The sequence below is a fragment of the Carcharodon carcharias genome, chromosome 1 (assembly GCF_017639515.1).
Source record: "Carcharodon carcharias isolate sCarCar2 chromosome 1, sCarCar2.pri, whole genome shotgun sequence".
NCBI lineage: Eukaryota > Metazoa > Chordata > Chondrichthyes > Lamniformes > Lamnidae > Carcharodon > Carcharodon carcharias.
The window spans coordinates 70,780,460-70,808,340 of NC_054467.1; the positions used below are offsets into that span (position 1 = coordinate 70,780,460).

Genomic DNA, 27,881 nt, shown 5'->3' on the forward strand with positions numbered 1-27,881 from the left:
TAGTGGGTACATTTTTGCTCGAGAAACACGTGTGATTTATTATTCTGTTAATTTAATATTTATTCTTGTTTTATTTTTGATCTATGAACAGGTTCTGGCACTTCGATAGACTAAACATGATAAAATATGCGGCTTCTGGGACGTTTTACTGTTGAATGGACCATGTCCAGAAAATCCTGTGACTGAGAAGAGTTTATTAGCAGATGTTGGAACAATGGCTATAATTTAACCCAGTCCGTTAAAGACCTTGCAAAGGGGGGAAATAAAGCTAAGTTACCTTTTTTTTTCTTGGAATTACAATGCAAGTGATGAGTTGCCTGTCGTTTGTAAATGACAAAGAGAATGAAAGTTCTCCATCAGTCACTGATTTAGTACCTGGACCAGCATCATCACATTCTCTACTACCAAGGCCACCTCCTCCTCCACCACCACCACCACCACCACCACCACCACCACCAGGGCTCCCGCCTCCTCCTCCACCCCCACCTACGCCAGGTTCCCATGTTGGTCATAAAAAACGTATTCGCAGTTTCTTCTGGAAAACCATCCCCGAGGAGCACATCCGTGGAAAAACCAATATTTGGACTATTAGTGCAAGGGAGCACTCTTACAGGATCGATACCAGTACTATTGAGGAGCTGTTTGGACAGCAAGATGAAGCCAAATCTAAATTTGGCACGGCAAACAAGAACTCAAGGTCCCCATTTAAAAGCAACAGCCAAGAGGTAAAATCAGAATTTGACTTTTGTGTGTGTTTTCTATCTTATCAAAGGATATAGGATATTTCCAAAATATATTGGTTGCCAATCTTGGCCCAGTGGTAGTGTTCTCACCTCTGGCATAAGGTTGTGGGCTGAAGTTCTAATCTAGAGAGTTCATCATATAACCTAGGCTGACACTTCTGTGCAGCACTGAGGAAGGTTCCATTTTCATATGAGACATTAAAAAGGCTTCAACAGCCTTCCATGATGCATGTAGCATACCCCAAGATACTGTTTCAAAGAAGTACTGGGCTAATATTTATTCCCCCTACCAACATCTGAAAATGAGATTGATATCCTTCCATTTGTGAGAGATGATGGAAATGCAACCTCAGAACTTTTGTGAGGTCAGATGAGGTCCATCTACTTTAATTTTTCTTTCTTAAACAGGTTATCTAGTCATTATCACAATATTGTGTATGGGATCTTGCTGTGCACAAACTGGCTGCTGCATTTCCTACATAACAACAGTGACATTTCAATGTATATCACAGGTTGTAAAGCACTTTGGAACATCCTGAGGTTGCAAAAAGTGCTGCATATTTTCTTTATTGCTCTTGTGTATACTCAATAAAATTAAACTCCTCCTGTGAAGAATTTGCCAAAAGTCAAGCCGTGAATGGCAGACTGGAGGGTTTCAAAATGATTATTATTTGAATATTTAATGTGGAGCTTTTTTGTAAAAAAAATTTGCAATTACTAGTATTATAAAGTTATGAAATGAAAAGTGAAAATCTTGGAAATATTCAGCAGAACCATCAGTCTGTAAAAAGTCAAATTAACATTTTTGGAAGGATACCATTTATCAGAAATTTAACATGCTGGCTTTTTCCAGTCCCGCCAGTGGTGGGCATTGTTGCAGGAGGGATGGGAATATTTGGAATTGGCTTTTGGCTGCTCTCCAAATTTTCCAGTCCTACCCACGACAGTGCCCGCCACTGGAAGGACTGGCAAATCCCTCCTCATGCCTGGTTTTTGTTCTCACATGCGAACAGACTTGCTGTGCAATTACCAGCATTTTTGTTACTCATTTTAATTATGTTTACTCCCTTCCTTCTAGTTCCTACCACACCATTCTCTAGGTGAATCTAAAGATTGCTGTCAAGCCCCTGCCAATGTTGTTCTTGAACCAACCATGCAGAGGTTGTTCTTGAACCAACCTGACTGATTTAGTTACCACTTGATGCCGCCTGCCACTCGCTTTTATATTTTATCTATTGGTATGTTTATATTTAGGTAGCAGTACCAGGAAGTGGTGCCCAAAAGGAGGTCTCCAACCTCCAAGGGCTGGTGTACCCTATTTACTGTTTCCCTTCTGATTGAAAACCTGTGTTGACAATTTGTCAGGCCAGGAAAATGTGTGTTCCAATGCAGCAGGTTCTGTTGAGGTTCCCATCTCTATATCAGAGAATGCTGTTAATCATGGGAGAGAGAAACGTTCCATCATCACAATCACACAAGTGCCTTATCATATTCATTCATTATGTCAGAAATACTACTCCTTTATTAATGCAATTAAATTATATTTCAAGCAAACAAACTTCTCATGGTGTCCATCACAAGCTGAGTGTCTGTCTGTGGGGGCTAACTGGAGAAAGCATGCCTTACTGAATGGTGGTACGACTGCATCAATCAGGATAGTGCATGACTCAAGGACACTGGTGCTTCAATGGGATTCTAACAGGAGGTGCAGGAGACAGCATCAATGGATTTGCTGGGGCAGGAAGTGGAAGATTAGCCAGAGCAGGGTATAAGACATGGGATAAAGATGAGAGCATGACATAGAACTGAGGAGGGTGACAGATAGTATATAAATGGACAAAATGACTTTTGTCTAAATTTTTAATAGAATCCAATCATGACATATTGCCTGCATGACACCTAGGGTCAATATTAATTTCCTTATGATGAGTGGGAGAGGGTCTGGAGGCGGTGGAGGCTAAAAATAAAAAATTATATAAAGCTACCCAACTTGTTATGCACACACTTGTCGCCATTTTTACAGCAGTAGGTTGCTTGGTGTGTCTGTGTTCATCTTGGAAAAATACTTCACATAGCTCCCACTGTGCATTTGGGAGCCTGAGTTTTTAAGCTTAATGGCCGCAGGTCAGGTTTCCCAGCACTTGAAAAACTCGCAAGCTAATTGGAGGCGATGGCGGCTGTGCTCTTTAGAGTGCCGGTTGTGAGCTAGGAGGAGCAGGCGCGCTCCCCAGCCCTCAATAGAACCATCGGTTGTGGGCTCTCCTTGCTGCCACAAGCCGACACCCTCACTTCCCCTTCAAACTGAGCCTTTCCCTTGTTAGCTGCTGATAATGATACTGAGCCTCCCTCCCGATAATGTGCTCAATTTCCAGTCCAAATCCACAACCCTGAGCCACCATCTGATCAGAATTAGAATTAGAAAAGTTGGATCTGTGTGTGGACAGCTAGCTCCTCAAGGGAGCTTGGTGAAAAAAGGGGATAAATCACATTTGGTTGCCTCTGTCAGACACAGTGGTTTCTATTGAAGTTACGGTCACAGTCTACCTGCCTTATTGAAAGAGGCTATTTAGAGAGGTTTTACAAATTATGAACAGAAATCCATTCTAAACCAATTATGATTTTTTAAAAAACTAACATCAATCGATCAGTTACATTTATATTCCATCCCCCAAAATGCTGAAGAACACTCCAAAGCTATAAAAACCTTAATATTTTTAAAAGATAGGTAGGGAAGAAGCGAAGTTTGTAAAACTTCTTTAAAATAGGTTAAAAACAGTACATTTTAATCCTGTAGAAAGTTTGCTACTTTAAAGTAGGAAACTGACCCAAAGTGTTCCACAGGTGTGAGGAAAATGCACACATTAAATAATACAGTAATAAACTTTTGCCATTTTAATAACATTTTGTAAAACTAATATACCAGCATTATGATTTGTCAGCTACAACCTTCAATAATAGTGCGTCTTGGCAGCACAGAATTTCTTGGTTGGCCTAAATTCTAGTAAGGAACATTTGGGTATATTTTCGGTGACGTCGTTTCCTATGCAGTCATGGTCAGTCAGGAAGAGTTGGGGATCAGTGTGCCCGATTGATGGGGCTCCCAATTTCCTAGTCATGTAAAACCAGGGGAGGTTCAAATGAAATATGCCCATCTACATGCCCAATTATCCTACCCATCTAACAAGACTACATGAAGTCACTATTTTCCCTCCCTCTCCCCCACACCTACCCCCACCCCTTTCAATCAGGGATTGGTTTGTGGAGCTTAAAGAAGGTTAGAAAAAATTATCATGTAACAAGAGTAAATATCAGCAACCAAATCTTTTAAGCCAATTTCCATATTAAGTTATTGCTTTTTAGCTCTGGAATAACATTAAGCTTTCTAATACACTTTTTCTCAACCAGGTATGAATGTGACCTCTCCAGTGAGGCTCAGGTTGTAAGCAGTTTTGTACAAACTATTGAAGGGCTGATTAATGTACTTTTATAAACATTGTAAAATTATTTTCTCACCCTTGCATTAGCTGCATTTCTCAGTAATGATCCACTGCTTTGGCTAGTTTCAAACAGGCACAACTCTATTCTAAAATCTGCAGTATTGTCCCAGTATCCGGTTACTTGTCTTCTGTAACTTGCCATAGCTGCAGGGTTAGAAGAACAGGAGTAAACAAGTTTGAGTCAGAAAAGAGACAGCAAGGGCACAGAATACAGATGAGAGAAAAGCTGTCAAGCTGTAGTTTGCACAAGTAATAGCAATGCCAGGGAAAGGGATTAACTGAGCCAAAGTAGAACTGGGAGAACAAATGTGGATCTGAACTAAAATTGGTGAGGGGGCTGTGGCGGGGAATAGAGAAGAGGAACGTGTGTTCACAGCAACCATCATAATAGTTGATTACCCATAGTGCATTGTAGTATTCCCATTTCCCCCTGAGCATGCATGCAATATTTCTTTTTTAAATGAAGCATAATATACCCTCAACCTGGTTAACCCTACTAGACTTTCAAACCTGGAAGGTTAGGTTTGCACTTTGTTTTGCTATAGTATGTATCCTAAATAGTAGGAGACACTGACTGAGAAATGGGGTCAGACTGGAGGTAGGTGGGAATGCACAGCTGCAGTTTACTCAAACAGTCCATTCTGAAATAAAAACAAAAAGTGTTGGGTAAACTCAACAGGTCTGGCAGCATCTGTGGAGAGAGAAACAGAGTTAATATTTTGAGTCCAATATGACTTGTTTGGAACTGAAACTGACTACCCTGTGGTGTAAGAAGAGGACTGTTCTATTTCGTTTAACAAAGCCGCAAACTTAGTTTTGAAGATATAGGTTGCGCCTAGAATTCCCCTCAGTTGAGTTCCAATCTAAGTGGTGCCTTTGGGATGAAGTACTCACTGGAGATTAGGCGGGTCAGTAGGGAGGGGAGAAGAGTCAATCAAGCTTACCATTGCACAGCTACAGGCTGGGACAAGAGTGAAGAACATACACTGTATCTAAGCTATCAAAAGTCCTATTAAGCAGCCTGAAGAGCAGATGAGGGAATAGCAATAAATAATGAAGCAACATGTATGGAAAAAAAAATTGAAACTACCTCTTCTTGCAGCTTTGGTGTTTCATTAATCATGTAGGATAATCCTTACCTTCATGGCCCTGAAATTCCAATCCATTCTGGTGAGTTGTGGCGGAAGTGGTTATTGCAGGGTGGGAGGTTCGGGGAGGCTGGCTGGGTAGGGAATTCTACCTGTCTGCCATAACTCCAGCAGGAGATCAGGAGAATTTGTTTGTTGTTTCTCTGAGGATCTGTCTGATCTCCTGCTAGAACCACGATGGGAGAGGGGGAGCAACCTCTCACAATTTCAGGGCTGGTATTTTAATGCATGCTATTAAATTGTACTTCTGATATCTTTGAATAAGGTGTAATTTCAAGATCTTTTCTCCTACTAGGCCACCTAAAGTTGTGATTTAGTTTGCGGTCTTTTGCACAGACCAATCCTACAAGATATAATCTGAAGTAATTTCTAATCAATAATTGTTATATGTAAAATATCTGATACTCAGTTGGCTTTATTTATTTTTGCCACAAACAATGCAGTGTTTCTCAATCGAGCAAAAACATAATAGTTTAGAGATCACTATTCCTGATATTAATGGAAAACATTTAATGTTTTTGTGGCATTTTCTCTCATTTTAGCGAGGTACTAATTGAGTTAAAGTAAATTGCTTTACCCTTGTGTTAAGAGTGGGGGACAGAGGACTATAATAGGAATTGACTATTGATATCAACAGTAATTTTTAGGCTAATATGTCAATTTATACACTAATAAATTCCCAATTGTGTGATGTTATCCCAAGAATGAAACTGCCAAAAACTAGATACAGACTTTTAATGAAAATGAGGTACTATGTACATTTTGTGTCAATATTTTTTACATTTAAAGCACTTCTTTATATTAGGAATGAGTAAATACACAAACCCTGGGAAACAGTCTGTAACAAGTGCCTTCTACATGTTATCAAATTCTTTTGCCTGAAGCCTTGATTTTATTCAGAGTGCATGTGCTGTTTAACCTTCCAAGCACTGAGGAGGTGTGTCATTAATTGAAAAGAACTAAGGAGGCATACCTTTTCAAACTTCTAGTGATTCTTAATCTAACTTTTGAAATTATAGTTAAATACTTCAATAAAATTTCATAAAACATTTATTTTAAAATTTTGCATGTTTTGATAGCTTTATTTTTCTCTTCCTCCCATGTCCTGCCTTCCTAAATGTAATTATTCATTAACTATTTTTCAAGTAAGAGCCTTTTCTGGAGATACTAGTGGACATTTGACATTATTATTTTCTCATCTCATCTCCACAGAGGTGTATTTATAACAAATCCTGATTAGGGCACACACTGAGAGGCAGAATGTTGTGGAGTTTTTATTTTCATTTTCTTGTACCTAGGGATGTTGATTGCAATTATTATACCCCACTATTACCGTAAATAAGATCCAGTAACTCAGTCTAGGCCAGTGGTTCCTAAAACCATGAGTCGTGACTCGCAAGATGTGCAATTGGAATCATGAGTTCCAAGACGGCAATGGTGACCGTGGAGTGGAAATCCAGAAGGGACAGTCCTGGGACCGGTTCCATGGATCTTTGATGTGCATGTGCAGGTTCTTATTTCCATCCGTGATTTGAACAGTGTGTCGCTGATGTTTCACTGATGTCTCATCAGTGCCTGCAAAATGGTCATTGAAAAACCCATTACTCTCTGGCTGCTCCCCACCCCCCAGACAGCTCTAAGCCCTGCTCTGACACCTCTGCATCCCCACCTCCCACCTTGCTCTGATAGCTCCCCTCCTCCCATCCACCCCATTCAGGGGAAATGGTATTTTCAAGCATTAAAATGGGGTGACAGTATGGAAAATTGTGGGAAGCATTGGCCAAGGTCAAGGATTAGTGTGTAATTATTCAATGAACCTTTGAGGAATGTGGTTTTTAATTTAAACTATGCTCTTATATTGCAAGGAAAAGTTGAAGTGATGAATATATTTAATTTAGAGTAGTATTTGAGAGTTGGTTTGCTCAGAATAAAATATATATTCTCAATAGCTGCTTTTACCAAAACATAGAGTTGACCTGAAATGTGGTACTTTACCAGAGCTATTTCACTACACTATACAACAGACCGATCAGAATTGTAAAGGAATCATGTTCTGATACCTGTTAATCCAAAAACAGCCTGTCTCAAATGTCAAACTTGCATTGAGAAAGAGCTAGAAAGCAGCTCCTGTTGCGGTGACATCATTGCAAACAAAGGGAGCACTTAAAAGTAGACATACATGTCTCTCCTGAAGAGAAAAATAATTCTTTTCAAACAGACCTTATTAATTTAAATTATAATCTTTGTCATTTTACCAATTTATAACTAGCCAAAAAGGGCACACACCTAACCAAACCAAAGGCAAATAGTTCCTGACTAATATAAAAAAAACGTAGCATAATTATATACTATATAGCTGTTTATAATTAACAAGTTTCTGCAGCAAAGTATTCAGTTTTAAATGAATAACTTTGTACAGAGATACTGCCCACAGCATGAGAAATGTCATATGAACAGCATTGCTCTCATGACAATTGCAGCAAGGATGACTCAGCTATACATTTCAAAGCCAATTAAGGTTTTTGTCCTAATCCACACCTTTTTTACCATTGCTAAGAAAGTATTGATTCAAGTATTCTGTAAGAAAAATAGAGCAAACTGGGACAATAAGCAGAGAGTGATAAATTCTGGCAAATGTTGAAAGGTTTGAAATAATGCTAATGTACTTGAGCAAGAAACCAATTGGGCCCGGATTTTCATCTTCAAGGTGGAAATCGTGAGTCGAGCCACTACCTGATGTCGTGATCCTACCTCCTACCTGGGATTGCCAGCCCACACTGTTTTCATCATGAGGTGGCGGGGACAGACTGGAATTGGGGAGGATGCTGTGGCGGGCAGGTTAGAAGGGCTGCCTCAATTCCCTGGGAGATGGACCCTGTTCTGAACATGTGTTAGGTACTCAACCCCCACCCCTCAACTCCACCCACCCCATATCCCCTCATGCTCACTCACCCAGTATCCACCGAGGGCAGAAATCATGAGCCCTGTAATAACATCGAGAAGTATTTGAGTTGTTTGCAAAACTGTCAAGCAAACACTCATTCAAACTCAGCTTGAAAAAACTGTAATCCTCTTAGGAGCTCAGTAACCTGTCAATCAAACGCAGACATTCAAACCCAATTTGGGAAAAAATCTCAATCCTATTAATTAGTCATAAAACTGTCAAAATAAGCAAACTGCCACTCAAAACCTCTTCTAAAACATAATCCTCTTAAGAGCTCATGAAACTCAATTGAAACAATGCTCATGGTCCCTTTGACAGCTATAGCAACAACCCCTGCTGAGCTGAAACATTAATTAGGTTTGGAGTTCAGTCAAGCATTCATAATAAGATTCAATTGCAGAACTACTACAAACCTCCAGAGCCTAATATAGTAAAATCTTTGATGTAGGGGAATAGTTTGCCATCTGCTGCACTGTTTCAAAGGCTGAACAGATGGCTGACCTCTCAATCAATGGGAAGATTAAAGTACAGGGTATAATTGACAGAGTAAAATTGGAATCTCAACACTTCAATGCAGAAGAGCACATCATCCAATGGATGATGTACTCTAATGCCTCTGAAGACTTTTTCCACTTTCACACTGCTGGTCAGTTTGATAGTCACTTACCTTTTCTAAACAAAGCTCTATTAGAAATCACTGTGTTAGAAAATATTTAACTTCTCACACAGCATTACATTATGACAAAAGGTTTCCAACTCCAAACTAGGGATTCCTCATAGTTCATGACTCCTCTGAGCTGGTGTGACCTTCATGTTACCTTCAGAAGCCACCTGCCTCCATGAAAATAGGAGAGGATCTAAAATGCCAACCCCCTTCAATGGAGCTGACAAGGTCAGGACATCCTGCATGCTTATTACCCACATCCTTATTTTGTACCACTAAAAATAGTCACTGATGGGAATGGGGTGGAAATCCTGGAATTGGGTCTCACCTGCCGTTTTGAAATCCTGTCTGTCCACCTCTGTTCCACTATGGATGGAGGCATGAAAGCCTGGTCCTAATTCTCTGAAGAAAAAATAAGATTTCCTTTCAGCTATACATTCTGCTGTACTTGCAGTTATGTGTCATCGAAACCAAGTGGTACATGTTAGGGATAATTTTACAGAGTATAGCAATGAATAGGTGTTAGTTGTCAATAATATGAGTTATAACCAGGACATGCAATCTGATTCAAATACTTGAACCCAAGGTACTAGGTTCAAGCATTGAACCCAGGACATTATTTAAAGATTGGGCCAGATTTTCTTCTTTGAGGCAGGAGTTGGGCCATTTCCTGATGTTGTGTTCCCACCTCTCGACCATATTTTCACCCGCAGAGTTGGGGGCAGGCTGGCATCTGGCCTTCTTCCTCCTGAAGCAGGATGAAGGCAGAAATGGAGCCAGGTTGGAAGGTCTACCTCTGTTTCCTGAAGCACCGGCCCAGCTCTGTAGATGAGTATGAGGCCCCCTAACCCTCACCCAACTCTTAGCCCCATGCCACTCCTCGCCTCATTTGGCCTCACCCTCCCCATGCCCACCCACCAAGTATCAACTGTGTACAGAGCTCTTCAGCTCTATAAGCCCTTACTCACCCAGCCCCCATGCTCACTTACTCAGTATCCATTGTGTACAGGGCTCTTCAGACCTATAATAAAATTGGGAAAGCTTTGAGATGCTCACAAAACTATCAAGATAAACAATCATTCAAAGACCATTTGACAAATAAAGCAATCCCATTAAGTGGTCATAAACTCTCGAGGTAAACAACTCACAGGCCCCTTAACAGCCATGTCAACAACCTCTGTTGAATTGAGTCTATTAGTGGGGTGTTTAGCTCAGCCTAGCATAATGAGATTCCATTAAATGACTGTATCAACAACCCTCAGCGGAGCTAAATCCATTAGTGGGGTTTGTAACTCAGACAAGCATTCATAATGGGATTCCATTGCATAGCTGCATAAACAAAACCTCCAGAGCTGAATACATTAAAACCTTTGAAGTCATTGAAAGAGCTCAGCCATCTTTCAAGTTTTAAAGCAGGGGAACAAGTGCCAGAGCTTTTAATCAATGAAAAGATTAAATCACAGGGGGCAATTGACACAGTCAAACCTGAGTCACTGTTGGATAATGTACGGCAATGAACGTGAAGACGTTTCCACTTTCACAATGCTGGTCAATTTAATGGTCATTTAACTTTTAGGAACAAAGCCCTCTCATCAATTACTGCATTAATAACATATTTAACTTAATGTACAGCATTACATTATGACGTGAAGTTATCAACCTACATGTCAAAAGGTTCCCTATTCCAGATGAGGGTTTCCCCATGGTTCACGACACCGCTGAGTTGGTGTGAACTACATCACCTTCAAAAGCCAGCCTGACTCCATCAGAATGGAAGTTGGAGGCAGGGGGGGTGGGGGGTGGAGGAGTGACCCTTTCTCATGCCACTAAAAGTTGCCAGTGACAGGAATGGGGGTGGAATGTCCATATATGGGACCTGCCCACCTCTTTTTCTGCCCGTTTGACGCGAGCTTGCTTCATATCGACCCACTGTCTCTATAACTTTTATGAATTGGTAACAAAGATTTCACAAGCAAGTGGGTTAAAAGAAGCTTTTAAATTTTATTTTCTGCATTATGGTATTCTGTCATTTTGCATTATTTCTTTTTATAGATTAGTATTTTGGATGCAAAAAGAAGCATGAATATTGGAATATTTCTGAAACAATTCAAAAGGTAAGACGCTATTTTCTGAACAACTCTGAATTTCATCTTATTTTCTTTTGTATAATAAACTTTGGTGTACCTTAGATCCGAATATGTTTCTTTTCAATTTTGCCCTCAGCTGCTTGTGCATAGCTGATTAAGTATTTTGTTTAAAATTCAGGAGGTCGGCTCTGGGGGGGGAGTGCTATTTCTTATTAATCATTTTGAAAATTAAACTTAATATTTAATATAGTTAAGGCATTTTTTAGCAATAATTATTACTGCTTTCCATTTCCAACATAATTTTACTAAAACACCAGATAAACCAGTTTATGGGGATGATCTGACAAAGTCATAATGTCAAGGTTCAAAAACAATATTTAATGATGATTGAACTAGGTTCAAAAACCACCCATTAATGCTCTACTTTTCCCAAGATTTAAGAGTTTAAAATATAATGCTGGTGTTTCCCCTAGTCACTCACGGGTTACAACAGCAGGGACAGATTGGATTATCCTATTCGGAGAGCCCAGAGGCCCTACTACTGTCTATGAATTCAGTCTCAGTACAGTTCTCAATAGTAGTCCTGATGAAAGATTATCAATCTGAAATGCTAACTTTGTTTCTCTCCATAGATGCTGCCTAACCTGCTGAGTTTTTCCAGCATATTTTGTTCTTATTTCAGCCTTAGTTGAGATGTGCTCATGGACATCTTGCTGAATGACCACCTGTAATTACATTCCCTTAATGGGGGCTGTACTACCAGTAACTCAGGAGATGATTGCAGCTATCAGTTTCTGTTCTGTGGTCTCCTTCAGGACTATACTAGCAGTACCTAGTTCATTGTGTACATCTTTAGGCAATCTCTCTTCTCTACATTTCATCCATCTCTCTCATATTGACCAGCAACAAATTGGAAGAGCCTATGAGTTATCCTTCTGTGGATAATTGGTCTTAGATATTGTTTATTGTTCGTATGCTAATTCGCACCAAGTCCCACTTACCTCTCATCCCTGTATTTGCTGACTGACATTGGCACCCGGTCCAGCAATGCTTCAGATTTAAAGTTCTCATGCATGCGTTTCAATCCCTCTATGGTTTCACCCTTTCCTGTCTCTGTAATTTCCTATGGCTTGTCAGCCAACTGAGAACAGTGCATTCAGTTCTGACCTCTTATGCACCTCGATTTTCTTTGCCCCCCACCATTGATCGCCATGCTTTCAGCTGTGTATGTCAGAAGGTCTGGAATTCCCTCCCTAAACCTCATTGTCTCTCCACCTCTCTCTTCTTCCCACCTCTCTCGCTTTTTAAAATCTGCCTTTTTGGCCAAGCTTAAGGTCATCTGTCTTAATATCTTCTTGTGTCAAATTTTGTTTGGTAATTGCTTCTTTAAAGCACCTTGGGACATTTTACTCTGTTAAGGTGCTGGATAAATACCAGATGTTGCTTGGAGTATTTCATCATAGGTGAAGAGATATGCCAAACTTCAGCAACCCAATACTTTTGTCCTCCACAATTTATGGAGATTGATCAGATGGAAATGAGACTCAGCCTTCCAAATATCTCCGGTTTCTCTTTAAGGACCATGTGCGAGCGGCATTATGGATGCCTGTCCAACGTTTGCACAAATTTAAAATTGATTCTATGCTTTTTCCATATTTACCAAAAGTGTGCATTGGTACAAATAAAGAACAATAACCCAATCTCAGGTACTTACTGCATTGATTCCAATTTCAAATATAACAGATAGCCAGAGCCCTTGAACCTTACATAATTCCTCAACATGTTTGGAGTATTTTATCATAGGTGCAGTCCAAAGGCCCTTCCTCACAGCTGCATGACTTAGTCAACAAATAGTTAAGGAAGAAAAATTCTATGATGCTATGCCAAGTATCAATTTGGTACCGATTTTACTTTAGCACTTGCCAACAGTACTAGTAGTAACATAACTGAATGTACTGCATGCAGGAGGCTTTAAAATACCACTCAAATGATCAAACAGAAGTCACCAAACCTCACCACCTGATCAGATCAGATTTTTATACATTTTTTTGACTCTGAATTGGAAATTTCTACTGAACATTTTGCTCAAAATACTTCTGCCAAAATTGGGAACGGAAAAATGAAACAAAAGGGAACTTGGTGCAAAGAAGAAAAAGAAGATTTGTGATCAACTTGTCACAAGTTGGCATATTAACAAAATAAGAGAAATCGACAGTTCTCAAAACAAAAATGTAAGCTTGCCAAATGTAATACTAAGCAGCTTCAAATCTCGCCTCACTGGTTTATACCCTATTGGACTATCTTGGCTATAGTGTATTATCGACAATAATTGATGTATGGTGCCCTTGATTGTAGGAACTTGTCCTGGCACAATCACAGAATGAACATGCAGTTTTCCCCTCAGCTATCCTACAGAGCTTTTGGAGCTAACTGTATTGCCACATCTTTCCTGCTTGGCATTACATGACTGAAATGTTGCATTATTCACTCGAGTAGTCTATTTAACAAACTATCAAAGCATCAAGGGGAGGCTCCACAAGGAACCTTAGCAGACAATGAAGCAGTCTAAACTAATTGATTGTGATCCCAGTACCTTTCCAGCAGTTTCACGTTCTCTTCCTTTGTTAGTGCTCAGTCAGTTCTGATTTTGATTCTTGATAGAGAGAATTCTTTCAATTTTTTTCTCCTTCCCCCTCCAACTCTCTTGAAAGCATTAATTCCTCACAGGGGTACAGTTTCTGAGCATCCGTCAATCTCTAATACTTATTTAAGTGTCCACTGATCTAAGAACTTCAGTTGTGATCAACTAATTCATCAAGGATAGAAAATGGGACCTTCCTGGTATGTACATCCCAGCTGCCTTAATGTGCTAAGGCATTGGAAGAGAATGATTTCGCTCTAGTTAATGACATTGTCTGTAAATGGAACAGATGTATTCACTAATACATTGGGAGGGCCTGATGGATGGCACTATGTCTTTGGGGCAGTGACTTATTGCAATCTCACAGGTGACAGAATGGTGTCTGTCGTTTCTAAAATTATGGGAAGAATTTTCCCGTCAGGGGGCCAGGCTTGCTCACCGACATGAACAATGATGTGTGGTGACGTCGGGCGGGTGTTCCGACGTCACCACGCGTCATTCAGATTCCCGCCGAAATGTCAAAGGTCTATTAAGGCCATTAACAAAGTAATTAAAGTTGTTAAGAATGCTGTCTGTCCAACCTCAAGGTTGGAGGGCAGGTGAAGAGCCCATGCGGCCTTCGCATTTTTCACGAAACCTCATCCATGGGTGGGATGAGGTTTCATGAAGGGTTTATTATTTAAATAAAAATTTTTGAAAAAATTAATGAACATGTTCCAGCTGATGTGACAGTTTCACATGAGGGGATATGTCCTTAAAAGTTTTTTCCACTTTATTAAATATTCCAGAACTTAAACTGATCTCCCTGAGGTCCCGACTCAGGGAATCCCCCCCCCTCCTCCCCCTCCTGCACAGGGAGCGCACAGCGCTTCTGTGTGTGTGTCACAATGGGCGGGCCTTAATTGGCCCGCCCACGTAAAATGACGGCGCGGATCCACCCACGCCCACACAACCCCCATGACGGGGGAAAACTTCCAGCCCTATGTATTGTGGATTTGTTGTATCTAACGCTGGCCTAATGCAATCTAGAAAATTATCAGGCCTGAGATGCTCCAAGTCAAACTGAATAGAAATTTACGAAGTCTTCACGTGAACATTACTTAATTGTACACATCACCCATAATAATTCCAACCTTTTTCCCTACAATCTTTAGGCTTCCAAAACAAACATTCAGTGTCACCTAAACGTTGTTTCTTGATTGATTTGATTTATTATTGACTCCTTTCATTTCAACTTTGTGCTATACTGGACAATGGGCCTTGGCCATTCTTCTAAGTTGTTCCCATGTAGTGCAGACTGTAAAACATCCCTAATATCTGCAAAACCAATAGTCATGAAGATTATTAATGTGCTCCCATGCCTCTTAAACTAACCACCGCTATATCATTGCTAATTGGACTTCTGATACTACTTCTCATTGCATAAGTTAGATTCTTGTCTACACAGTCCATTTCACACTGGTTTTATGATTGTGCAAGGTGGATTGGATTCTGTCTTGATTAGATATATTAGATTAAATAGCCCTGGTGTTACCTCACCACCACCTTACCACTCTCCCCCACTGCCCCCACCCCCCTCACCCACCTTCCACACACACTTATCTCAGTGTCCGGCTCCAGTGACAATCGCTCCTGGTGGCGCTTCTGGGACCAGAGAGCTGCTGATTGTTTGGCTGGTTGTCCGATAGCTCTCAGGGCCAGGTCTTCCTCTCCAGATTACGGAGGAAGTCTTGCCTCCAGCCATATAAAGGTCTGCCGACCATTAAATGTCTGTCGGTCGAGCAACCAGGCGGGGCAAGGCTCACCTCCATGTTTACACTGGGGAGGCAGGGACCTTGACAAAGCATAAATCCCAGCCCAGGTGCTGTGCTGTGTTGCAGCAGTTTTCATGTTTGAATTTTAAAAAGTGTATGTGAATGTACTTCCTCTACTAGCATTGCCATAACCTCTAGCATTATAAGTGTTCACATTGTGGTGGAGTTGTTGCAGATTTTGTTTGTGGTGGGTTGTCCCAAATATGGCGGAATGCATTTCCAGCATGTCCTCCAGTCAAGCCTAACCGAAGAATGTCCTAATCTTTCAATTTTTAGATACTTTCCAATGCATTTGTAGAGACAGCATTTTCTAGAATTTTCTAGAGTATTGTTGTTACTGAGCACAAAGTTGGTGCTCAAGGACCTCATTTCGAATTTGCCACATTTTTAATGAATCATTTCCCAGGCTTATTTTGATTCCATGGCTTAATTAACCACATTAAATAATTACACACGATCATGCAAGATCATTCTTGCTGTTTAGCAATGAATACACTCCAGTCATGTACTTTCTGCTGAAAGATCAACCTAGACATGCCTTTTGCTATCACTGGTCAGCTGTTTACTTATATTCAAAATTTTCCCAATTCACTCATCTTCTGTGTTATTTTAAACTGATAATTGTCATTTAATAGGTGACTGCTAAAAGGTCAAACCATTTTATAAAATTAAAAATTTAAATGTGAACAGCGTGCAGTACGTTTTCGCTTTTGTTATATATTTGAATGAAGATGCTTAGAAGCTGCAGGAAATAAGATACAGTACAATACAGTATCTCATAGCTAGCATTACTGGTTACTGTTTCCAAGATCACTTACTTGAACTGCAGTTGAGAGAGAAGATGCAATGACCAAATTATGGGAGACACTGACTCTGGGATCTCTTCCAGTTGAAATTGAAATTAGTTTGAGTAGTTTCCCATATTAATACTTAATTAGCATAGATGATCATGCAAATGTCTAGGTAGCTGTTTGCTTATTCAGCTTTTGAAGAAACTCATCAATTTGTCAGCAAGCAAACCTAAACCTGCAAAAAGGCACACAAATATGTATAATCTTTCCTTTGCAGTGTTAACTTTTAGTCTGTTAAACTATCCAGTGTACCATAAGACAGTGGATACTGTTCATTAGGATCAATGATGGGGCTCACTAACTTGACTGTAATTTACAGGTGGCCAGCTTATTTAAGATCCTTGGCTCTGTTGCTTAGCTCATTACAGCAGCTCTGGTCTGTCTGTAATACAGGAAAGCTTGGCTCATATGTAACCGTTGACTGCTGTTGCCTCTTAACCACATGATAACTTCTAGTCTCTCCATCTATCTTGTTCAAATGTCAACTAAAAAAGCCCTTTCTACACTGACTGACCTGAAGACAACCAAAAATGCTGTGGTCACTTATGCTGCTGATCTTGTTGATCCTGCTTCCGTGGTATATTCTTGCCTTTAATTCAGGGGTTGTGGGTTCAAACTCCACACTATAAACTTGAGCACAGCATCTAAGCTGACACTCCAGTGCAACCCTATTGGAGTTGCTGTCCTTTGGATGAGGTATTAAACCAAGGTGCAGTCAGCCCTTTCTATTGGATATAAAAGATCCTGTGGCAATATTGAAGAGCAGAAGAGTTCTTGCAGTGTTATAGCTGGTATCCATCAATCAACATTACCAAAAATTAACTAGGAAGTTATTGCTGTTTGTGGGACTTTACTGTGCACAAGTTAGCTATCAAGTTTTCCTGCATAATACTGACTACCCGTCAAGAGTAATTTAATAGCTGTGAAGCTCTTTGGGTGTCCAGAGGATGGAAAGGCACTGTATACATTTCCAATGGGAGCACAGCTTGCCTCAAGTTAACTAAAGGCCTGACAACTGTTAAATGGCTGTGAGGTGAACTGGTCAAGGGCAGGCTTGTCCCTTTTATGCTGGGGCAGGAACCATGCCCTCCCATGTAAAATTCAGCACTTTAACTCAATACTAGGATATAGTTCCATGGGCACTGATCATTCTTCCATACCTTACATAAGTGGCTAGCCTTTATCCCTGAACCAAGATAATAAATGTTGGTAGGTTACTCAACTGTGTGCTTGCTAATCAGATGGAATTGCACCCTTTCCTTAGGCACCTTCTCTTGGTATGCTTCACCCAAATCACACCTACTGCGTATCCTTCAAAAAATTATGAAATAAACTTTACAACAATGCATAAAACTATGTTAGTTGTTTCCAAATGGGGCACATTTGAGATACTAAAGTTGGCTCTAAAGTAGGACAAAGTGTTAGAGAATGATTGGGATCCATTTCTCTCCAATGGAACTGGATGTCATGTAGGAACAGAGTTAAATGTGGCTGTAGATAATGGCCAGTAAAGCCCTCAAGCGTGCGGTGACTTAATTAGGTAGGATGCGAAATCTCAATTTACTGATAGGTTGAGATGCAGAGATAAAGTCAGCGGTATGGTTGTGTCATGTCGAGCCACCAGCCTTTAGTGAGTTCCTACTTGTAATATATTTGCATGTCATGAATATACTCATTAGCATAAAACATTTAAAAATTATCTTCAACTTCCAAGGTAAGTCAGCAGTGCACAAGAATCTCATGGCTCCCTGTTCACATTGTTTAAAGATGGCGTGCATCAGTTGGCTTTGTGCAGTTGTGTATAAGGTCAGCGGTTTTCTTTGTTTAACTCTAAGCCACAAGGGAAAGGAGCAGGAAAATGGCAGCTTGCAGTGACCAGCAGGAGTGAGAGGGGGTGGGGTTTGGAGTGGGGTCAGGGGCATGGAGGACTGGAAGAGGGATCCAGGAGAGGATAGAGGGTGAGGTCAGGGATATGGAGTAGTGAAGTGAGAAGGGCCTGGTGTCCTGGGTTTTGTGGGGGAGCTTCCAGCCAAGGTATGAAAGGTCTAAAGGTTAGTGTCAGTACTGTCCAAATGCGGGTCCATTTCGGGGTGCTGACTGACAGAGCCCTTATAGAGTATTGAGTGTTTTTTTATTCATTCACAGGATGTGGGCTTTGCTGGCTGGGCCAGCGTTTATTGCCCATCCCTAGTTGCTCTTGAGAAGGGGCGGTGAACTGCCTTCTTGAAGCACTGCACTCCATGTGGTGTAGGTACACCCACAATGCTGTTAGGAAGAGAATTTCAGGATTTTGACGCAGCAACAGTGAAGGAACAGTGACATATTTCCAAGTCAGGATGGTGAGTGACTTGGAGGGGAACTTACAGGTGGCGGTGTTCCCATCTATCTGCTGCCCTTGTCCTTCTAGATGGTAGTGGTCGTGGGTTTGGAAGGTACTGTCAAAGGAGCCTTGGTGAATTCCTGCAGTACATCTTGGAGATGGTACACACTACTGCTACTGTGCGTTGGTGGTGGAGGGAGTTGAATGTTTGTGGATGTGGTGCCAATCAAGCGGGCTGCTTTGTCCTGGAGAGTGTCAAGCTTCTTGAATGTTGTGGGAGCTGCACTCATCCAGGCAAGTGGGGAGCATTCCATCACACTCCTGACTTGTGCCTTATAGATGATGGACAGGTATTTGGAAGTAGGAGGTGGGTTACTCGCTGCAGGATTCCTAGTCTCTGACCTACTCTTGTAGCTATGGTATTTATATGGCTAGTCCATATAAATCAGTTTCTGGTCAATGGTAACCACAAGGATGTTGATAGAGGGTGATTCAGTGATGGTAATGTAATTGAACATCATGGGGCAATGGTTGGATTCCCTCTTGTTGGAGACGGTCACTGCCTGACACTTGTGTGGCGCGAAAGATACTTGTCACTTGTCAGCCCAAGCATGGATGTTGTCCAGGTCTTGCTGCATTTGGACACGGACTGCTTCTGTATCTGAGGAGTTGTGAATGATGCTGAAAATTGTGCAATCAGCAGCATACATTTCCACTTCTGATCTTATGATGGTCATGGATGAAGCTGCTGAAGATGGTTGGGTTGAGGACACTATCCTGAGGAACTCCTGCAGTGATGTCCTGGAGCTGAGATGACTGACCTCCAGCAACCACAACCATCTTCCTTTGTGCTAGGTATGACTCCAACCAGTGGGGAGTTTTCCCCCTGATTCCGATTGACTCCAGTTTTGCCAGGGCCCCTTGATGCCACACTTGCCAAATGCTGCCTTGATGTCAAAGGCAGTCACCCTCGGGAGTTACCTGAGGAGTTCAACTCTTTTTTTTGTCCATGTTTGAACAAAGGCTGTAATAAGGTCAGGAGCTGAGTGGCCCTAGCGGAACCCAAACTGGGTGTCAGTGAGCAGGTTACTGCTAAGCAAGCGCCGCTTGATAGCACTGTTGATGACCCCTTCCGTGACTTTACTGATGATCAAGAGTAGACTGATGGGGCGGTAATTGGCTGGGTTGGATTTGTCCTGCTTTTTGTGTACAGGACGTACCTGACCAATTTTCCACATAGCCAGGTAGTTGCCAGTGTTGTAGCTGTACTGGAACAGCTTGGCTAGGGGCGCAGCAAGTTCTGGAGCAAGAGTCTTCAGTACTATTGCTGGAATATTCTCAGGGCTCAAAGCCTTTGCAGTATCCGGTGCCTTCAGCTATTTCTTGATATCGCGTGGAATGAATCGAATTGGCTGAAGACTGGCATCTGTGATGCTGGGGGCCTCCGGAGGAGGCCGAGATGGAGCATCCACTTGGCACTTCTGACTGAAGACTACCTTTTGCACTGATCTGCTGGGCTCCCCCATCATTGAGGATGAGGATATTTGTGGAGCCTCCTCCTCCAGTGAGTTGTTTAATTATCCACCACCGTTCACAACTGGATGTGGCAGGACTGCAGAGCTTAGATCTGATCTGTTGGTTGTAGGATCGCTTAGCTCTGTCTATCATTTGCTGCTCATACTGTTTGGCACGCAAGTTGTTCTGTGTTATAGCTTCACCAGGTTGAAACCTAATTTTTAGGTATGCCTGGAGCTGCTCCTGGTATGGCCTCCCGCTCTATTCATTGAACCAGGGTTGATCCCCTCGTTTGATAGTAATGGTACAGTGAGGGATCTGCCAGGCCATGAAGTTATGGATTGTGTTCGAGTACAATTCTGCTGCTGCTGATGCCCCACAGCGCCTCATGGATGCCCAGTCTTGAATTGCTAGATCTGTTCTAAATCTTTCCCATTTAACATGGGTGGTAGTACCACATAACACAATGGAGGATATCCTCAATGTGAAGACTGGACTTCATTTGCATAGCGACTGTGTGTGGTGGTCACTCTTACCGATACTGTCATGGACAGATGCATCTGCGACAGGTAGATTGGTGAGGATGAGGCCAAGTATGTTTTCCCCTCTTGTTGGTTCCTGCTGTAGACCCAGTCTACCAACTATGTCATTTAGGTCTCGGCCAGCTCAGTAGTTGTGCTACCGAGCCACTCTTGGTGATGGACACTGAAGTCCCCAACCCAGAGTACGTTCTGCGCCCTTGCCACCTCAGTGCTTCCTCCAACTGGTGTTCAACATGGAGGAGCACTGATTCATCAGCTGAGGGAGGGCAGTACGTGGTAATTAGCAGGAGGTCCCCATGCCCGTGTTTGACCTGATGCCGTGAGATTTCATAGGGTCCGGAGTCAATGTTGAGGACTCCCAGGGCAACCCCCTCCCGACTGTATACCACTGTGCCACCACCTCTGCTGGTCCTGCTGATGGGTTGGCTGTGCCTGGGACTTTATCTGTAAGGTATGATCTTGTGAGGATGACTATGTCAAGCTATTTATTAACTAGTCTGTGAGACAGCTCTCCTAATTTTGGCACCAGCCCCCAAACGTTAGTAAGGAGGGCTTTGCAGGGCTGAGTTTGCTGGTGTTGTTTCGGTGCCTAGGTCATTCCTTTTTTGGTGACTGAGTGACTTCAGAGGGCACTTAAGAGTCAGCCACATTGCTGTGGGTCTGGAATCACATGTAGGCCAGACCAGGTAAGGGCGACAGATTTCCTTCCCTAAAGGACATTAGTAAACCAGATCAACAATGGACTGTGGTTCCATGGTCATCATTAGATTTTTTTAATTCCATATTTTTGAATTCAAATTCCACTAACTGCCCGAACCCGGGTCCCCAGAGCATTACCCTGGATCTCTGGATTATTAGTCCAGTGCCAATACCACTATGCCTCCCCCTACATGTTATCTTACAACATTTCAATTATCCCGGCTGAGAGTGATCTCGGACAATGTCCTTTACAATGCATGGAGTGGAGGGCCAACTGAGCCTCCAAGTTCAGCCATGTTGCACAGAGTAGTAAGTACAAAACTGGACCCTAACATGAACATTCAATAAGAAGTGAACAAAAAAAGACACGGCATGTTTCTTCCACAATTAATTAAATGTCCCTCATTCCCCTGTAACCATCAATGCATGCCAACCATGTGCTGTGCCAGTACATTTAGTTCTCTGATTAAGCTAGTTTCAAAAAATAATGATGGTGCACATATGAAACCACTGTAATGTGAAATATTTACACGTAAAACTTAATTTTAAAGAGCACCCATGCTACCTTTGTGCTCTCAAATCTTAAGTTAATGGCAGTGGAATTGGGCAGGAAAGTTCTGGTCACGATGAAGAGCCCCCCTGTTTGACCAGGAGGCTCTTTTATAGCCCACCTGTTGCTGCAGCACTGTCAGCTGATGGCAGGTTTCACAACTGAAAAGCTTCCCCAGCCGCTGAATCGCATGTATTTTCCGTGCACGCTGCTGGCACTTAAAACTTTAACTGTAGTTGTAAGGGAAAAGATAAAAAGAGAGCGTGTGGAAATGGTGCACACGTCCGATTATGCTGTTAGAATTGGCACGCTGTTGACAAAATCCACCCCCCCCCCTCCCCCGCCCCACCACCACCACCCCACCCCACCACCTCAAAGAATGCCAGCTTGAAGGAAAAAGTTCCTGTAGAATCAAATAGTAGTGAGGGCCTTGAGAGAAGAGGTGGGAAAGTTGGAAAGAAAAGGCAATTCCTTTAGTTGAATGTATTGGTGAACTGGGTTGAAATGGTAAGGCTGGCAGTTACAATTGACCATGCAGAGTACCCAAACTCATTTGGGTATTGGGAAAGGAGTTGGATGAGGCCAGTTTTCTCATCACAACTGGAAGAGAATATCATTTTCAGTTACCCAGTCTTCTCCTGTGGATCAGTAGAGGCGAAAAGATCACCATCATAATTACTACAGTGGTAGTGTGCTTGGCTCAGAATAAAGAACTGTTCATCATTAATACAAATTGGAAAGCTTAGTCCAAAGTCTTAAGGATTTTTGATGCAGGAAATAGATTTGTTTTTCATGAATAGGAGACATTTCGTAATATCGATTTCTTAAGGGAATTGGAAGTCTAGCTCAAGTACTTTTTGTGAAAACTACTTGCCCCAGTGTCTATTTGCAAAACGACAAAACATATATCTACTTAATAAAAAGACTTAAAGAGGAACATTTAAAAACTGGGATGATAATCTTCTCTTTTTTATTTTAAAGACAGTGCAGGTCTAATTAACTCATTGCCGTACCCGAAGCCTATTCATATAGAGGTGGTCAACCCACAAAATTCATGTACCCACCTCATTTGAATGATTGTGGTGCTAGCTGGTGCACATCCAACACTGATCTGTGCTTCATAACTGTGCTGGTGAGCTCTGGACAGAGGAGGCCTCAGCAATGTTGTAGACCACATGCTACAGATAGCTTGCTCTTTCTTAAAGGCAGGCTGCCTCATAAAGAGAGGTTGGAAAAAAAGATTGCTGCAATGGAAATTCATGGACTTTGAACATACAGGGCAGATAGAGGATCCATAGTGATGGATGTGGCTCTGGAGGCATTAGTAATTTAGATGGGCAGGAGGAGAGACTCTTGAGGACTACCATATATAGAATTTTATTGGCACATTCTTCAAAATCCAGCTCATCAGGACTGGCAGTGTTGCTCATTTTGTGCCTCTCACATGATCTAAAAACCACTTAATTACGTTGCTTCACTTAGTTGTGCTGCTTTATTTCACTTGATGCATATTTTTGGATTTTGAAAGATTGGTTCCATGGCATTAGCACCAAAACATTTGTTCTTATGTGTGTAATGAATTTTAAATCTAAATCAAAGAGTAACTACCATTAAAGTTCTAAAAATTGTTTGTATTCACTGCTTGTGTAGTTTGTAATGATTTGTTATGATTAATTTTACGAATACCATTGACATTTGTACTTCTAATGATCAATTTATACTTTGAAACCTTGAGATCTTTACTTTCCCCATGAGGACACATTAAATTTAATGGTTGAGCAATAGCTTGGAGCTTTGTAGCAGTTCAGTCGAGCGTTTGTTTAAAACTCCAGTGATAATTTGTGGGATGGGTGCTTTGTGTCTGATGGAGCTGGTATTCCAAAGCAACCTACTCCCACCTGCATTTGAAGTAAAAACTCTGTTAAACAGATTCTCTACCAAAGAGTTTAGCTGATTCATTTTTGAATTAATTCTGCCTGAGTAAGTTAATTCTAAACTGACTGTTTTAATGTTCCCCGGTAGAAAACTGCCACATCTTTCCAAAACAAAACAAATTAATGAAGCGGTAAGAAGCAACAACAGTTTTTTCCAAGGATTATGCATTACAATTTTGCTGCCCATCTTTTGAGACCAAGAAAAAATATAGAGGGCTAAAAATTCAATTGCCTCAACTTCTGAGTACAGAATTTATGATTCATGATTCATGATTTGCCAACGCCCATTCATATCGAGATGCTCAACCCACAACATTCATGTACCCACCTCATTTGAATGATTGTGGTGCTAGCTGGTGCGCATCCAATGCTGATCTGTGCTCCATAACAATGCTGGTGAGTTCTAGACAGGAGGCCCCAGCAATGTTGTGGACCATGTGCTACAGACAGCCTGCTATTTCTTAAAGGCAGGGGCTGCCTAATAACAAGAGGTTGGAAAAAAAATTGCTGCAATGGAAACACACTAGGACAGATAGAGGATCCGTAGTGATGGCGCTGGAGGCATTAGTGGTTTACATGGGCAGGAGGAGAGATTCTCGGACCACCATCAGAAGGGGGTGGACCCAAAGACCTAGTAGCTGTGCCACACTTCACATGAGTGGTCAGTGTCAGCCATCTTCATATGACATCGTTGACCTACCACATCATTGCACCTCTCTCATTGCACCATGCACTGCATCCCATCACTCATCCAACAGCACTCCTTGACAATCAGGACACATGCTTGACATCCAGATACTCCACCTCACCTAACATACCTGCCAATGCTTTCAGTCTCACACCCACCTTTCACTGTCTCTGGATGTTAGGTGTGATCTTCCAGGACCTTCTTGCACCACCACACCACCACACACACACACACACACACACACACACACCCCTCCCACCCCCCCAAGCCCACTACATGCCATAGGACCATGGCATCCCCCCCACAAACCTGTATCACTAATTCTTCGAGTGCCCCATCTATCATTACAGACTCAGGCCATGCCGGCAGTACTGAAAATATGAGACCAGTGCTGGAAGCAAAGATTCCTGTGCAGAAATCATTCAGATGAGTTGGGTTGACCAATTTTATGCCTTATCCACCTTGATCTGAATGGGCGCAACACAAACTGCAGCCTCATTCTCACTCTCACTGTTGATCTGTTTCAACATCACCCTCAACTATTTGAACATTAGACTTGGAGTACTTGTGTTGCCCAGTTTTTCTTCTCATATTGAACTATCATGTTAAAATTCTGGTACTACCCATTAATTTTGAATGCAATAATAAATTTATCTGGTATGAAATGCCCAGATGATTTCCTCATTACCTTTTTTATAGAAACGCCAGTCAGAATATACTTCCTTTCTTGATATTCTGGTGCACATACTAAACAATTATCATTAAGGACTCTGACTTGCAGATATCGCACTTCATGGCAAATGACCTGGGGCTGTATTTTCTTGCACTGAATCATGTCGGCAAGGAGGCAGCTGACCAAAAACAGTGATGCCAGTGGCATCCATGCCTGTCTGTTGCCTCCATTCATGACCATGCTGATTGTCAGGAAGGCATGAGGGAGTGCGGGAAAGTGAAGTTGCTTGCGTTGTTAATTAGATGCATTTATATAATTAAAGAGCTCGGCTTCTAACGCCCTAAGGTTTTTGAAGGTGCGGACGGCCACTGGGAGCATTGGGGGAAGTTCATCTCTATCTAGCCTGTCGGGTATGGGTTTGGTAATGGTGAAATAACTTTGTGATTTTAAAAGAGTACAGCTTTTAACAAAGTTATTGCACTGCAATGAAGTTTGAAAGAAGACTGAAAATTCCTTGCCTATCCAGAGTTTCCAGCTTTCCATCTGTCCATTGAAGATGCGGATTCTTTCCTTTTTCTAAAGCCATTCACAGTGGCTGCTGAGTCGGGCACTGGCTTCGCTGGAGTCTCGCCTCCATTCCCTGCGGCCACTGCCGTTCCTGGCCCCTCTCCAATTAGGTTTTTGCCTCGATGAATACGCTAATTAGTTTTCAGTTCTTCGTGACCCAGAAGTAGAATCTGCCTCCCGATTTCCACCTTCTCCGTGAAAATATGGTCCTTGTGTCAGATTGTGGAGGCCTGTAACTAGCTACTGTGAAGCTAAAAGTGTGTCTCCTCAGTTGTTTACCTTAGGTTGGTTAATATTGGCTCCATGCTCTAGGGACACATCAGTGATTGACACTGGAATGTCAGTGTTACTAACCTATTTCGGCAGATGGTCCCATTTTCCTTTCAAATGTTGAATTCCGTAGCCTTTTGCAAACTCATCCACTTGTTTAGACAGTCTTGCACATATGGAGGAATATGAATCAGGCTTCAGCCTCCTGAAGAAATAACTCTGACAACATGGAATTGCAGTGTAGAAAAAGAGGAGAGGGATAGAATACAGACCCTCAATATATTGCTCATCTTCTGGAGAAGTGATCTATCAGGTCCCATAAATATTACAATATACAGCTAAGTATCGTCTTGAAGGGAAACCACTTCCTGGAGCTCCATATCAGACTTTCGCAGATTGCCAACCTTGGAAACCTTTTTAAAGCTGGTAAACACTTTGTTAATTCATCTTATTCAAATAATCCACTGAGCATTATTAACTACTTATGAGAGAACTTAAATTATGAATACAGACTATTACAGAGAAGGAATGTAAAACCAACTGTCTACTATACATAATATACATGTCATGTGGAGCCACTTGAAAATTCTGCATTCCTGATGGTCACTCACCATTCTGACTTGGAACTATATCGCCATTCCTTCACTGTCGCTGGGTTAACATCCTGGAACTCGATTCCTAACAGCTTTGTGGGTGCACCTGCACCACATGGACTGCAGCTGTTCAAGAAAGTGGCTCACCACCATCTTCTCAAGGGCAATTAGGGATGGGCAATAAAAATGCTGGCCTTTTATGCACCTTTGTGGCTGGACTGTTGACATTCTTAATGTTTTTGTTAAGGTTGGTAGCTGTTATGATACATTTTGGACCTGCCACAGGTTCAGCCATTTTACACCGTGATACTGAAGGTTGGTCAAATCTGTGACAGTAGACCTGCTGTTGCCTCTAGCCTTCACATACACTATTTGCTGGTACTCCCTGTGTCGATCTGTTGAGGCCAGCCTTATTTGCTAATATTTAGTCAGAGGCCACAAGCATTAGCAATTGCCACTCCCAAGACTGTACATATTGTGACACATATCTGGTTCATATCAATATCTTAGAGGTAATGTTTAGTTTTGGGAAGATTGTTGTTGTAAAGGTAAGATAACTAAAATGCTGGGCTTTAGAAATTGTCGGAATGCCTAAAAGAGAATGGCAGTTCAGAAGGTTAATCATGTTTGTTTAATGGAGTCAGAATAGAAGAGATGGAAGCATAAAACAGCAGGTGAGCTTACTTAGCTGCAGAGCTGGAGACATGATGTCTACATTGCTTGTAAAGAAGTGCAGTCCAAAGAGATGTTTTGTTTTAGGAGTTAGAGCTAAATTAGTTTAAAACCATTCAGTGAACACTGAAAGGCTACATCATCATAGAAATGGGTGGAGATTAAGAAGGTTCTCTGGTTTCAACTTAACTTTGTGTTTGCTAGGAGAGGGAGGCGGTTGGAAGTCCTGGGGTGTTGAGAAGGTGGCGGAAGGTCCGTGCCAGGCAGTTAGGGCTCAGAGAAGCACTGGGAGCCATTTATAGCTTGGTGCAGCTGTGAGACTGGAGTTTCGGAGAAACCCAGTGTCAGTGTCAGCTTTGTGATGCTGGCAGTCTGTGAAAGAGTTGGCAGGGTGCTGGTAGTTAGAGGCAGGAGTGCAGCAGTGAATCCCATGGAATGTAGTCTCAGGAGAAGAGACAACTATCGGGAG

General features: G+C 41.8%; 1 protein-coding gene across 1 annotated transcript in view; it reads left to right on the forward strand.

Annotated features, from left to right (window-relative positions):
• Positions 1 to 249: 249 nt before the first annotated feature.
• The window catches only part of fhdc1 (FH2 domain containing 1), an 89,240-nt gene continuing 61,608 nt past the window's right edge, over positions 250 to 27,881 (forward strand). The window contains exons 1-2 of the mRNA XM_041194622.1: positions 250 to 725; positions 11,049 to 11,110. Coding sequence (XP_041050556.1) covers positions 300 to 725; positions 11,049 to 11,110 — 488 coding nt within the window. The 5' untranslated portion in view covers positions 250 to 299. The remainder of the gene's footprint in view (positions 726 to 11,048; positions 11,111 to 27,881) is intronic.